The 15,781-nt window shown below is 36.2% G+C and overlaps 1 protein-coding gene across 8 annotated transcripts in view; it reads left to right on the top strand.

Moving 5' to 3' along the window:
* TXNDC11 (thioredoxin domain containing 11) overlaps nucleotides 1-15,781 on the top strand; it is a 38,228-nt gene that overhangs the window by 6,052 nt on the left and 16,395 nt on the right. For 6 of the 8 annotated variants that reach the window (XM_075164988.1, XM_075164987.1, XM_075164989.1 and 3 more), the window contains 5 exons: nucleotides 1,709-1,838; nucleotides 9,426-9,519; nucleotides 10,772-10,884; nucleotides 12,065-12,265; nucleotides 12,778-13,561. In XM_075164988.1, coding sequence (XP_075021089.1) covers nucleotides 1,709-1,838; nucleotides 9,426-9,519; nucleotides 10,772-10,884; nucleotides 12,065-12,265; nucleotides 12,778-13,561 — 1,322 coding nt within the window. The remainder of the gene's footprint in view (nucleotides 1-1,708; nucleotides 1,839-9,425; nucleotides 9,520-10,771; nucleotides 10,885-12,064; nucleotides 12,266-12,777; nucleotides 13,562-15,781) is intronic. The other 2 variants (XM_075164992.1, XM_075164993.1) reach the window with 1 other exon arrangement.

Genomic DNA, 15,781 nt, shown 5'->3' with positions numbered 1-15,781 from the left:
AAGAATTCAGATTTATATATTAATTTCAGTTGTCCGCTTGCTCTGTAGCTGGATTATACCAACTGGTCTCAATTTGTAACAGCAATAAAGTATGTACTTAAGAGCTATTGAAGTTAGTGGAATTTAAGTGCATATTTAAATGGCACTATGTACTGAAGACTTTCTTCTAAATTTGAACTTTACACTCACTTTTTTATGCTCCAAATGTTGAGATATCATTGTATAAAATTTTATATAATACCACTTTTATTTTTTAATATTTGTATGTATTATCCTTTTTTTTTCCCCCCTTTTTGTGTGGAGCAGAAGGTAAGGAAACACACTTTCTAAGGCTAGGTATAATAGAGCTGGATGCTGTGTAGTTTATCACTGCATTTTGCTTGTGTACTCTAGTCTTGAACTGCAGCTCTCTTCCATTACAGAGGCTGATTTTTTTGGGGGGGAGGGGATTTATGTATTGAGGAGGAACAATTCTGATCTTGGCAGCTGGACTTGGAATAGACACAGATGGCACTGGCATAATTCAAACTGTAATGAAAAAACACAACAATCCCACTTGGATGTACATTGACTTAAACTTATTTGACCTTGAAATTATAACACAATAGATGGATACACTTGGTTATTATCAGTAACCTTACACAGAGTTGCAACAAGATGAGATGTAAATTCATATTGATACTTCATAAGAACCCCAAAGGGCAATGCACCCCTCATGCCCGAGATATTAAACCTCGAATGTTGCGTACTGGGCATGTGACATGTCGAAGCAGTGCATGTTGCTGTTAAGACAAAGGTTTGTAATAAACCAGTGTAGGATGTAGAATAATCTAGAGCGCTCTAGAAAACCATTTCAAAGCATCTGAATATAGGTATCTCAGGGCGAGTTTGATTTTTTTCAGAGTGTCTGTGTGTATAAACTATATTAAAAAAATGCATCACATTAAATTCTTCGGTGGGAATGGACTAATTCCTCATGCTTTTTGTGTTTGATTTCATTTTGGACTGTGATGCTTTGTCCAACCCGATGATAATAAATCAGATGCAGGATTTCAAGGGGATGAAGGAGAAGCTCTGGAAATCACAGCCACAAGGCCCGGCCCGCCTTCTGTTTTAGCACTACCTAACGTGGTGTGAGCTGTTTTATCAGATGGTTGGGGGAGAAACTGTAGACTCGCTGAGTCTGTTCATCAGCAGTGCGACTGGATTCGACCCTGCTTTATTGAGTGCTACTTGTAAAAGTCTGTGTAAAAACATTGCACCTTTTCAGATCGATGCTGTTTGAACTTTATAAAGATTTTAAAAAATCAGGTTAAAATAGTGACATTTTTCAGATCTGTATTTTTAAGTCACATGTGTTTACTTCGGACAAAGCAGAAAGATACGTATATGATCATATAATTCATACCTGCAATTTACTAACTTCTTTAAAGGCACTCAGAGGTGGTCTCCATCCCTTTGTCCCCACCAACACACTGCCCCTACCCATAGACATTGCGTTAGAGTCCCTGCAATTTCTGCGCTGTACTTCAAGTCTGGTAATACAACTCCTCTATCAGTTACAGGAGCCACTGTTAATTAACACAGGGAGCAATTCCCTAGAGGCTGAGCATGCTGTCTGTGTAACTCCTATCTCTGCCACCCCCAGGAGGGACTCTCTCTATTGTTAATTTAAGTCTTAATGTTTTATTATTTTTTTTGGTACTAGTTTTGGACCAATTGAATACAAAGGCCCTATGAGTGCTGTTTATATTGAAAAGTTTGTTCGCCGGGTGATGACACCACTACTCTACATCTCGTCTCGATCAAAATTACTAGATTTCCTCTCAAATTATGAGGTACTTGTCTCTCTTCTCTAGCTTTACCACTGTGGTTCAGAAAGAGTTTGACTTGTTTCACAATTAAATTTGATCTGCTCCGAAGTACTAGTTTATTTCCAGGATCCTGAGATCAGTGCCCTGTAAATTTGTTAAAATCATAAAAATATGAAATGACAAATTCATAATGTTGGTTCCCTGTATAGTGACTCTTATGATTTAGTGATGCTCTTAATTTACAGTGCTTTAGTATGTAGAGACAACAATCATATGATACCTCACCAAAAAGTTACATATGAACAAGAAAGAAGGGAGAAATCTTTTCGGAAAAATCTTGCAGTCTAAGTTGGGAAAGCATTTGAGAAATATATAATCATTGCTTTAATTTTTAAAGGAATATTAAACCTTTCTAAAAAGATAAGTCTCTTAAGTAAAAACAAATGTGAAATCAGTTGAAATAACAGCTCCTAACCACTTCGTATGCTGTAACTTCATGATTTTAATCCACTGGTACATTGTGTTTTATTAATTTTCGGTCTGTTGTGTTCAGAGATGCCAAGATTAGTAGCAATACTAGTGGATTAATAACTTCCAATTAGACAAAATGCACTTAAAACAGAACCATTTATAATCCCTTTATAACTCTTCATTTCTCTAGCGCACAATGGAGAAATACCATAATGTTACTAAACCCCAAGCTATTACAGCAGAATGGAAAACCTGATCAACAAATTGATACTTCAGTAGTGGCCAAAACATGCGAGGGGCTTTCCAGTGTTCGAGAATGAAGCAGAGTTCCTCTTTGAATTAGCGTATGTCCTAATGACTGGTTCTGCAGCAGGATGGAGCACGACCTGTGCTGTTAAATGAAAGCTGCCACAGCATAAGGGGACGCACACAGGTAGTTACCATGGGTAGGTGCGTGCTGTTCACACTTCAGTTTATCCCTCAGGAGCTATTCATGGGTTTAGTTTTCCAGTGTTTTAAGCAGAGTAGTGAGGAGTAGAGTTGTGTGTCTGTCTCTGACGCTGATATTTTCTGTGATCACAAGCAATTCTGTTGTCCTTTCACTGCTTCTGTGTTGCCATTCTAAAACTCTGTTATTTTTTTGCCTCCTATAGAGATTTGAAAACAGCCTTGCTTGGTTTTTGGTCTATGTTAAGTGAATTATTTCTTGGTAGTCTGCAAAAGGTAACTAAGAAGCATAGTGTCATTAAGCTTAAATTTGCTTTACAGTAGGAGGTGCACTTCCGTTGGAAAAAGACTAAGATAAAAGACAGATTTATGGGGGAACCACAAAATATTTTTTTTAAATACTGCTTAGTAATTGAACAGACATTTTTATTTCTATGTTCAGACTTCCCCCCCTTCCTGTGCTTCAAATTCTGTGGCTCCAAATGCCCAGTCTCTGTTTATGTTCAATGTTTGTTGGTTCTTTTTTCTGAAATGGACTAAGAATAGAGTGATCTGTCATGCTGCCCCGCAGTCATTTAAGGCTGAGGTTATTTCCCAGGCCGTGGCACTAGGTGCTCAGTGTCTTGCTTCTGTAAAGTTAAGCAAGAGGGGGAGAAGGGGATACAGAAATAACAGCCAACTCATGCAGTGAGATCCATTCAGGGAACAGGACATTGGCGAGAGCAATAAGAAAAGCAAATGCTGAGTGTTCAGGAGCTGGGATACAGAGAAGACCTAAGAAATAGAGACTTGTATGTGAAGATGGATGGAGAGGGAAATATAGTTAGGCACAGAGGAAAAGTTAGTTTTAAACCAGAAATAAACACGTTGTTTCATAATTTTAAACAGTTAGAAATGTGAACATTTTCTAATGTTTTCCATGCAAGTTGAGGAACTTTATACGTTTTGTAGGAGAAGATACAATCCAGGAGGAGACTCCTGTGTTCAAGTGAGAAAGTTTGAGGAGTAGGGTAGGTTACAGGAAGAGCATGTATGCCACAAACTAATTCCTATTTTGAGAGCCTTGGCTAGTGTCTTCCTTTGATTTTTGATCTTTTATATAGTAAAAATGTTAATTTTTAGCAGAAGGGAAAGGAGAGGAGACTAAAGGGTAGATCATTGGGCATTTTGAGCACTGTCTGCTGCCTGATCAGGCTTTTGTGATTTCTCCATTGAAAAACTAATTAATTTGAAGCTCCGAATATTTTCTGAAAGATTTGTCATCATCAGTGTCTAATTTTCAGCTCTGTGTTCTGCTAGGGAGTGGGTTCTGCAAACTTAGGTTAGGGGTATTTAATTTTGACTTGAAAATTTCCGTTGAAAAGAACCTCCTGATCCCCAGACTGCACTTAGGCAGTGCCTGTTCTGTTCCTTGGCTGTTTCATTCTACTTTGGTATTAAGGTCTCCCATATTAAGGAGGCAGTTGCCTGTCACTCACTTTTGGTCCCCATTGTTTTGTTTCTCTGTCCAAGGATAGCACTATGTATAATCTGGAGTGTGCAACAAGTTGGTAAGCTATGAGTAGATGAGTGATTCATTTGCAGGGCATCACGCTGAGCTGAAGTTCTGCTCAGCATGTATTTTCACACTTAAAAGAGCTACTGCACCCTTCTTTTCTTGTTTCAAGGGCATTTTGTTGTTGCTTGTCAATTTACTGATAGCCAGGACTTCAAGTCCGTAGTTGTCCTTTTCCATCTAATCTGTGAAGTCTTTGGTACTTTAATCTTGTGTTCAAATTCCAGTAGCCAGCTTTTGATGGGAAAAGCATCTAGCAAAGAAAACCAGGAGCTCTACCCACACTCAACTGAATATCGAAATCCATTAAAGATGTTAGTATGCTTGAACTAACAAGTACTGTAAAGGTACCAAGATAAACATTCAAAGCATTTTTTTATAAGTTGAAGCACACCAAGAGATCCTGAAATCTAGCAGTATTTTATCTTGTATTCAGATGTTAATTAGCATGTTTTTATTTCTAAGAAATACTGATGAGCAGAATCCAGCTAAATGTAAGAGCAAGTGGTATTAGTTACATGGTGTTATGTCCATTCCTCAGCCCAATAATGAATACTGTGAGATGATGTGTTGACCTCAGAAGAGGGCGCTCAAACCCCGTGAAAAAAATTCTGGTTGAAGACTCGCAAGTTAAGATTCTGCATTTTCTGATAGTATTTAAGGTTTTTTTGTGGTTATGGAATGATACTAGTGCAAAACCAGAACTGGATAAGAATTAGAATTTAATTTTTGAGAGCAGGGAAAAAAATCCCATTTGGAAAGCAGTTAAAATCTTGGAATGCATAGGAAGATCTGTTACATCAGGAGAAAGATATGCAGTTCCTACCATAACTCCAGGTACGTGTAAGTACCTCTAATCAGACTTCTCTTGTTCTCTTAACTGCAGAGGTGTAACAGTTTCATTTTAATCCAAACTCGTTCCTCATCTGGCTAACCCAGCTACTAGAAATGGCCTCAATCCTTCTGAGGCACAGAGGAAGAAAACATGCAGCTTCTGTAGTTAGACAAAAAGCTTCATTCACTTACGAAAATTAAATGTGCCCAGGGAGCTCATCATTTTCTGGCTTCGGGAGAGGTGGGGGCGGAGTTGGTCTCTCTGGGGGGTAGCTGGCATATGTCTTAACATGATGTCAGCTTTCTTCTTTGCTCTATTTGTGTAGAAATGCTTCCTGAGCGTTAACCCGCTGTGTAGGATCTGACCCAGAAGTGGATTTGGCTTAATAGCTTGCTCTTGTGTGGAGTACTGTGGTGCCTATGTTAAATGATGATGTGAGAATTTGCTTCCGTTCTGGATACACAATGTTTTTAACATCGTTAGAAAATGAACAGACTTTTACTTGTAAATTTAATTAATCTAATATCAATCAACAGTTTCTTCTTTGCATTTCTACAGTATAGAATTAGTGGTGTGTAATATTGGTTCTTCTGTTCCCCAGAGATAACACATTCCTTTCCTCTTGCTGTTTTCTTTCCTGTGTTCACAGGTAAAATGAGGCAGGAATTGCCTGCCTGCACAAGTCTGAGATTCTGGAAAAAAAAAATCATCTCCCTTTCTTCAATGCAATATAGCCAAAACATAAAAATAAGTAAATACAAATTGGGATAGAAATGACTTAATTGAGTAGTAAAAGCATTTGTCTAATTGTGAAAGCTAACCAGTAGCTGTGGCGTTTTTTCTGTTCCAATTACTTTGCATATATTGGCCTTTAAATTTCAGAGCTCTTTCATCACATAGTCATTTAATACTGTGTTTCTGCAAATCTTCTGAGTCAGCTGTAGTTTCGATGATTCCCAATAACCTTTGCAAATTTTGTTCCTCACCCTTCTCTCCCTTTTCTAAAGTGTTTATAGAAATGTTGAACTATATGAGCATCAGTACACATCCTGGCTGGCTGTCTTGACTGTGGAAGAACAGTAACTTCTACCTGTAGTTTTCTATCTTTTTTACTAATCTAGAAAAGGACCTTCCATGTTACTCTTTATCACCTTAGTTTCTTCCAGTGTGTTTGGTAACTTCTTGTAGGCTTTTGGGGAATTACAATATGCTGCATTGAGTAGATCAGTGATCTACAAGCTTGCTCGTACCTTCAAAGAACTCTGATGGACTTGAGGCATGGTTCAGTAATAAAACCATGCTGTCTGTTCTCCAATAAAAATTACTCACCTGAAGATCTCTGTTAATTCTTAAAGTTTCTCTAAAGTTGCGGTTCTGTAATTGTTGAGATTCTTGTCAAGTCCGTTATTTGTTTGATTTAATTGGCATCACACATCACTTCCCATTCCTCTGGTGTAGAGACCAAGCAAGAAATAGGCTACACTACAATTAATGATTTTTGTATTTCCATATATGAGTTTTATTAGGAGATGGTACTAATGACTCTTCACTATTGACATCCTCCAAAACCTTTGCTCCAAAACCTTTCCTACAGACACTCGCTTTGAGACAGGTGCTGAAAATTGTTTCATGGAAAGAAAAGCTCCAGTAAGCTCCACTCTAGTAATGCCAATGCTCCTAATGCAGTATCTTTGAACTATCCCTGTGTCACATTCCAGTACTTTATCCTCCAACTTTATATAGCAGTAAGTCATATCCTGTTCAACTGATTATTCTTAACTGCCTGCATGAAGATAGTTAACCATAACTCCACATAGATGGTTGCTTGGAAGCAGCTGATCATCAATAACAGCTTTTATGTAGATGCCCACATAAACAGTATGCAGGTAGCTGTTGCTACACCAGTTATTGGTTGTTTTGGAGGTTCTTACATGAAAGGAAGTGGGAATTGCTGCCATCAAGCTCCTCTTAGCATACTTGTATTCAAAACTAGGAACCTCTTATTTATATCGAGATCTCTCTTCTGTAAGACTTGAATCTCACTTGGACGGAGCAAGATTCCTTGTTAGTTGCACCTTTAAGTGTTCAATTTTGTTAAAATGAACAGAGTACTTGGTATTAGCAAGGGAATCTCTTTATTCTGACAGAAGAACAGGAAAATTTGCATGGTACTTGAGAAGAAATACAGCATTTTAGACACTTTCCTCATGTATAATTGCAGCCTGTAACAGGGAGGAAATTTTAACTATTCTGGGATGATCTAATGATCTAAGGACATTAATTAACCAGTTTACTGATTAGGCATATAGTGTCAGTATATATTCTCCCACTATAGTTTTTTCTTACTGAAAAAACACTTTCCAAAAATGCCTCATGGAAGCATCTTATTCCTCACAATCTGGAAGTCTTAAGCTGTTATTAGTGTACAACAGAACTGGCAGTCAGAATCAGAACATCACTTTTTTTAATAACTTTATAAATATTTCTAGATCTGACTTTTGGCTTCTTGTCACATTTTACTGTCACTTTTGACTCTTCTTTCATTCACTATTTGGTGCCATAAGTTTGCTTCGTACAGTAATGGTATTCAAAAACGGTCCTAGGAAATGGGAAACTAAAATTTTGATCATTTTATCTGTCTCCTTATTTTGGTTCACTTGAATGCTTTAAAAGTTCTTTATAAGGGATTGTTTCTTTTTACTGTCTTAATTTGGTACTAGGAGAAAAAGATGAACACTAACCTTTTTATTGTTTAAAAAAGAATGAGTGCTATTATTTTGCTGTATTTTTTCAGTTCTATTTTATTTATATTTTTATTTCCTTCTTGACAATTGTTATTGCAGAAATGTCACTCATTGCTTGTATCTGATTTTTATAATTGATAATTTTCTTGGGGTACCTCATAAGGAATCTTTATGAACAAGGATCTTGTGTTTAGCATTCATTCATGAAAGATAATTTCTGCCTAAAAAGAGCAGGTCGTTAGTTGGAATGGGCAGTGTTGTTATTGGTGAACGTCCTGAGATCGCTAATTCATACTGAATTAGCTCAATTCATATGGCTGGTATGAATAACTGACTTCATATCACTAATGACAGTAACAGGTAAAATATATATTCATGTTTTAAAAATAAATTAAAAATTTCATATCTAAAACTCAACAAAAAAATAAGCAGCCTCTGAAATACCAAATGAAAATACTTGGGAATATATTTGGGAATATATTTGCCACACAGATGAGTGGTTGGAAGTCTGGAATCTTTTGTTCCACAGCAATCCCTAGAGTGCTCTTGCTTGTGTATCAAATGCTCTTTCTGTATGCACTGGTGGAACTGGGAAACAAACAACACAAAATAACCAAATTCCATCACTTACCCCATCCTGAAAGTTTATTAAGCCAATCTGAGTGATGCGTTAAAAAACATAATTAATAATAATTTTTAATGGCTTATATTTTGCAAAATTTAAAACCAAAACTTAATTGAAATTTTGGAACAAGAGAACTTTAAAGACTACGCACTGCTCTGTTTCAAGTCAGCTTCTCCCAGATTCTCTTCCTGAATTTAATATGAATGCATTCACGTTTCATACCTGGCAAAGTCAGTAGGCCTCTTAGCCACGAGTCTTTTAAATTTTGAATTGTCTGTTTGGCAATTTGAAGAGCTTTATGGATACGCAGGTGGGATATGAGGCTCTTTCATTATTTTTGTGCAGCTGGTCTCTCACTGACTCCTGCAGGATATACTGAAAGAATTTACAATGACTGATAGCTTAATGATGGGATGATAAGCTGGCTTAGCAGTTCAAGTATTCATGTATGAAATGTGTGAATTCATATGTATTTGCTCATTATGTGCAATATAGTGAACAATTAAAGTGTTACTGTTTAAGTTGTTTATACTCTGAAAAATCACATTTGATATTCCAATTCTAAAAGAAGTCTTTATGATGCTTATGGTTCTTATGTTGGTGCTGGAACTGACTCATAAAATAGTTGCAAAGCAAGTATTAATTGCTTTTAGTGAACTTTTAATAGCTAACGGGGAATATGTGGTTTGAAACTTACGCATCTACAGCCATAAAAACCCTCTCTCATACATACCTTTTGAATGACAATTTTAGAATTGATTTCCATTCAATCTTTTAATATTAAAATTTTTCTTGCAGCATAAAGTGACTGTTCTTCAGTTAATATTGTTGTCTTTTTAAAATCTGTTGTGTTTTACTGTAGGCAAATAATTGCTGTGCCCCATATATTTATACTTGAAAATAGCTTAAGTAACTGTAATTCTTATTATTTCAGCCTGGAGTTCTAGGATATTTTGAGTTCAATGCTTCACCTCAACCGCCTGGTTATTTAACATTCTTCACATCAGCATTACATTCATTAAAGAAAGGTAAAAGCTTCATTTTCATAATTTAAGGCATCTGTGAATGAGTTATGTATGTGGGTTTCAGTAGTTTTTTTGCAATATTTTGTAACTTGGGAATTAATCTCTTTTGAGTGTTTCTTGATGTTGATCTAATTATGAGACTGTCTTTTATTACAGTGTGAGGATTGCTTACATAAAAGGCCTATTATGTGATTGGCCATCATGGAATAAAGTATATGGCAGGCTGCTATTCAAGGATACATTAAGATACAGTTTCCTCAAAAACCTAAACATGTAGCTGCAACCCATATAGAGCCATAATCAGAGTAGCACTTATTTAAGTTGAATCCAAGATTGTTTATCTTGTGCAACGTTTGAAATGTCCGGTTCAGAGGCATTAGGATGAACTTGACTTTGTCAATACTTAGTAACTGACTTCAGCAAAGTGCTTTGCTGGATGGTGTTACAGAGCTGGTAAAGGTAGCATGATGAGAAGGGCTTTCTCCCCATGTTGTTTTGCATTAATAATCTAAAATACAAAACCTCTTGTGTTTAAATATGCAAACTTTTATATGATTAATACCTTTTTTTTTTTCGGGTCATAAATTCTGGATAGAACTTTCTTGAAGTTAAGATTAGCACATTTTATGGATATTTCTTCCTGTTAGGAAATGAAGGAAATTGATACCCTTATTCTGATTTTTACTGTGCCACTGACTTGGTATATGATGTAGAGCCTGTTCTCCTATATTTTGTTCTGTCATTCCCCATTTATATGTTGGGATAGTTCTTTGCAACATAAAGATGAGAAGCAGTCTATCCTTGTGTGTACATATTTATAAATATAGAAAGACTATAATACATATTTAAACTATATATTTACTGTAAGTGTACATCATCTAAATGGTCAATGTTCATACATCTTCCTTATATGTATATCTCATCTTGGCTTCTGAGGTGCTGTAACACGTAGCAAGGTGCATCTATGATACCAGATTCTATATTTTATAAGCAAATCAAGAAATTGGAGAGTTCAGGTTAACATTCTCTATACCTTGAGTGCAGAAGAGGAACGTGTTTGTTCTTGTTGCCTGCTCTTGTCATCTTTCTTCTACCTCGCTTAATCACCAATATTGGCAGTTGCTATTCAGTAAGATTTCGGTGCCTTTGCGCAGCAATGTTCTGTGTTCTGGTTTGAAGGTGTTCTTTGAAGGCTTTCAGGAGAGAAGTTCGGTGTGTATAATTGTATTTAAAAACTGAAAATTTGCCCTTTCAGATTACCTTGGAACAATTCGCTTTGGAGTGATCACGGATAAACATGTTGCAGAGGAGATCTCGTTGGTGCATTCAGGCAGCGTGTATTTGCACAGACATGTCAACACATCTCTTGTGAGTGTTGTGTTTATGTTGTAGTGACTCTGAGACGGTACATGGAGATTGAAGCTCTGTCATAGTAGACCATGAAGAAGTGTTTCACGGAGCTTTAGGATACAGGATGTTTAAGAACGGTATTTTTGTACAGTAATACACATTTTCATTCGACCAGTCAGCAGCTGTTCTAAACAGTAGCTAAGACCCAAGTTGATCGTCTCTATCGAAATAAAACCCAAAAAACCCAAGCACCTCAGAAATGATTACACAAAGACTCTTTCCTAAAGTTTCTACCTCTTTCAGTGGGTCAGAATTAGAAGGCTACTTGAATGAGGATATGAACAAAGAGATTTTGTGGAGAGGTAGTGAGAATAGTGAAAACTTGCATTTCGATTTAAAGGTGTGACATTACACTGATACATGCAAATTAATTTAATTCAAAATTTATAGTAACTCTTAATCCATATGCCTGATTTTTGGAAGACTGAGAGTGAAAATACTAACTTTCAGATTTGCTATTTGGCATAGAGACCTTATCTATCCACACTGCTACCGTGAGTGGAAACTCTGTGAAGATAAATATTGTAACGTGTACTTTATTCAATTGAGACTAGAGAAAGCATGGATTTTTCAGGTTAGATTACTGGTAAATAACATAAAACTACCTTTGTCTGTGCAAATGATTTAAGATAAACTTGCCTGAATTTATTAAAATGACCCTAAACTGTGAGTGCTTTTTATCATGCATTTCTTTTCCCCGTATTCAGTAATAAGAAATACCAGTTTTAAGTGCAGTCTTGATGTTGGGGTCTTAAAAGATTAATTTAAAATGAGTTAATGTGGTGAATGAGTAGTGGGAAAACGTTTTCTAATATGCCGTAAATCAAGATATGTGATGATACCAACTTAGAGACTGAGCTCTTTCACTTATAAAGAAAATTTATACTAGTGAGAAAAGTAAATATTATAAGGATGTAGTAAAAGAAAGAGGAGCTTCCCTGGTAGAATACTTTTTGCCTGAAAGATTGTGTGTGTTACTATGATCTGACGAGCATTTGGAAAGATTTCCCAAAGGGAAAGGGTATATGAAACTGGGAAGACAGTTTTAGTCATTACAGTAACAAAGCATGTCATATTTGAGAACTGCATTCATTACTAAACCAAGTGAGCACAAATAATTATTTTTTCCCCCTTCAAGATCTATCCAAATAACGTCATGAACTATACTGCTGAGAATATTTGCAAGTGGGCTCTAGAAAACCGAGAGATGCTCATACGCTGGCTGAGACCACATGGTGGAAAAAGCCTTCTTCTAAACAATGAGTTGAAGAAAGGACCAGCACTTCTCATATTTATACCTTACGATCCCCTAGCAGAAATTCATCCTCTTTTAGATGAAGTAAGTGAAATAATTATTATTTTACTTCAAAAATACTAGTCAGGGTTCTGAGCTTTATTGTGACAGGTATTTTATTTCACTGTTCCAAGTATTCAGTTTTGTTTGAAAACACGTTTTCTCAAGCCATATTATCACAACTCACTTACGCTGGTTTGCATCCCACACAACATGCCTTTGTCTCACGTCAACAGTTGTTTAGAACAAACACCTAACTCTATTCCTTGACTTCCTTCTTTTTGTGGTGAGTACTGTGTGAGATGCAGATCTTTGGTCTTCTGTTCCAGCTGACATAGCTCACATGCTGAAATATCTGAAAATTTAACTTTGTTATCAAGTCAGAGCCTCCTATAATTTTCTGTAAGAATGATGAAGAGTAGTCAACTTCATGTTTCTGAAATTCCGTCTCTAATTGCATATATGTTGTTAAACCTGCAACAGATAATTGCATTTGAGTGAACAATGTACAGTTAATTTTTCTCTTTTTTTTCTTCCTCCCCCCCCCCCCCCCGTAGATTACCAAAGTGGCCTTGGAATACCACAACTGTAATAAAAGCCAGGCAGCTGAGCTAGATCTTCAACACTTAGGAGGCACTGATTCACCAGCTTTTGATTCCTCTGTACCAGATGCACATACGAAATTATCAGAAACATTTTCAATAACCAAGTACCCATGCTGTAATACAGTGGTGCTTCCGCAGTGGCATTCAATATCTAGAACTCACAATGTCTGTGAGCTTTGCATTAACCAGACACTTGGTGTCAAACCAAATAAAGTCCATGTGCCACACTGTAACTTTTTAGAGATAGAAGCAGCTTTGGACTCTTTCTACCTCCAGGAACATACCTTTTTTCAAGTTATATCAAATACCATAGAATGCAGCAATTTCTTAAGTTTCTATAGTCCCTTTAGCTATTACACTGCATGTTGCAGGACGGTAAACAGGAATTTTTTAAGTTTCATTAGTTCCGAGAAGACCATCTTTCAGACCCCCAAAGTAGCATTTTCTTCCCATGGGAAGAAAGGTAACACCCAACAGTCTATTCCTCATATTGAGGATAGGAATTGTTTTATTCCTGACCTTCATATTAGTGGCACTAACATTACTGGTCTGAGCTGCAGGACCAACAAAACCTTGAATCTTTATCTACTGGATTCAAATCTTTTTTGGATATACGCAGAGAGACTAGGAGCATCAAGATCTACTCATCTTAAAGAATTTGCTGCCATTGTTGACCTAAAAGAAGAAGTGCACTATGTCCTGGATCAAAATCAGTCACTTGTTGGATCTACCCTGGGTATGGTATCTGCTATACAAATGCTTAAAATAAGAAAATTAAGTTTGCTAGTAAGCTTATGAATGGAAAACTTAATGCCGTTTTGAAAAGTGAGACTGTAGTCAACATTGTGAGTCGTAATTTACTCTATTCTAACTTATTTAGTAGTTCACCAAGCAGTAGAATCAGTCAGTTCTAGATGACATAAGAACTACGTTTCATATACCAGAAGTAATTTGCTTTAAAAGAAGTGAACCTCAAAATGTGTGATTGTTGACTGCCTGATGCATTGAAGGAATTGGTAAAATCTAAACTAATTTGCTTGTGGAAAAAAAAATTACTATGCATCTAACACCTTTGATATTACAGAAGACATTTGTATATTAATGGTGGTGGTGGTGTTTGCTCAGCTGTTCTGTGTACTAAAATATCCCAGAATTTTGTGCAGTACTGCCCACTTACCAGCAGAGGCCTTCCTCTTGTCCTCTGAAATCAACTTATAAATTGTTTTAAATTTATTTTGAAAAGTATGTGTGTTTTCAAGATAGAGCTCTGATGTGGTTTTGGCCAAATCTGTCAATACTCTAGTTCCTGGCTGAATTGGAGGAGAAAAAAAAAACCCAAAAACCGCCAAAAAACAAAAGCAAAAAACCAACCAACCCACCCAGCGATCGCAGTTCTGATTTATTTACAGGTTATTAAATAAGACACAACATGCCTAGCCACATGCATTTACCTGTCATAATGATGTGCAAAACTGAGTTCACATTCAGAAAATGCAGGGTTTTTTAATGTTAGCAGTGTAAGTAAACATGGAAGTAAATTCAGGTGAACATAGTATTAAATTGTTCAAGAAGGTATATCAATATAATTCTTATAGCATTAATTAGATTTCCATTTTGCCATAATCATAAGTACAGAAGTACGCACAACGTAGAACAAATAGCCATGTTGTTAAGGATCCCATCCAGCCCTGTATCCTGTCTCCATCCCAAACCCCCAGAAGAACACTCTGGAAAAACAAACAAAACCCCAGTGACCATAAAAGGATGCTTAGGAAAAATTAAGATCAGAGTGAGGAGATACAAATTTCCTTCCCCTTTCTGCTCCCCAGTACTTTATGTTTATTCAGGTCACAGGATTTCCTGAGCATGATGAGGATTTCTCTGCTAAGGAACACCCAGTATATTTCTATTCCAAGTCATTTGAACTTCCGGAAAATTTTTGTTTCTACATACTTTGTCAAGGGCTGACTGTGATTTATGTTGGGTTTTGTGGGGTTTTTTAATATTATATTTTACTTCCTTAAGCCTCTCAATTTTTCATATTTTAAAATAACAAAACAGATTTTTATTTAATACCTTTAACAGATTTCAGTTTTTACAGATAGTTTCTAAAAATTCAGGAGTATGTCTTCTAATTAACCCCCTCCTTTCAGTTATTACTTAATCATGCATAGATATTCCAAATCTGGAGATCTAGAAAGAAAAAAAATGTTTTGGTCTGGTATAAGAATTTAATGAAATGCTGAATAGTAAATATAAAATTAAATATACTGCTGTTTGCATTTCAGAGATAAACTTGATGATCTGGTATTTTGTATGTATGTACAAAAGTGCCAGTTCTACTTGGGCCTAGGTTTTGGATTGGAAATACGAGCACAAGATGTTTGTTTGATCAAATAATTATTTTTTATGTGTTTGACATTATATCTTTTGTCTTGATTATTGAATACTCTTATTTTATAATGCGTAGAATAATATTTCTCTATCTAAATTGAAAAGAAGGGTACAGTCAATATCTTGCAGCAATTTAGAGAACGTGATCCAGGCTCAGAGTAGCGTAGCTGAAGGTAGTTTGAGGTCTTTGGGGCTTGTTTTAAATTTTTACCGCTGGCCAGCTACTTGTTAAATCTCTTAAAACTAAGGAGACAGTTGAATGAGGGGGAAGGTGATCACCGGTAAACAAAAGGTGGCTGGTCATATTGGCGCAGGAATAGCAGAGTCTTTAAAGGTCTAAAGCAAAAGGAGAATTACAGGGAAAATAATTAAAAATTAAAGAAAAAATGCAAATAAATGTGGAATTAAGTGGAGCCTTCAAGATAAGGGCCAAATACTTCAGTGCTATGTAGAAAGTGAGAGGATGCTATTTATGACTTACCAGGTGTATAGTTAGATTAGGAGAGTAGAGAATTATTATTATGGTACAATGAATAGGAGTAGAAGCAAGATTAGGGAGCAG

Source organism: Calonectris borealis, chromosome 16, assembly GCF_964195595.1.
Source record: "Calonectris borealis chromosome 16, bCalBor7.hap1.2, whole genome shotgun sequence".
In the NCBI taxonomy this organism is placed as follows: Eukaryota; Metazoa; Chordata; class Aves; order Procellariiformes; family Procellariidae; genus Calonectris; species Calonectris borealis.
The sequence above is the reverse complement of the archived record's forward strand: the minus strand, read 5'-3'. Positions and strand labels throughout refer to the sequence as shown.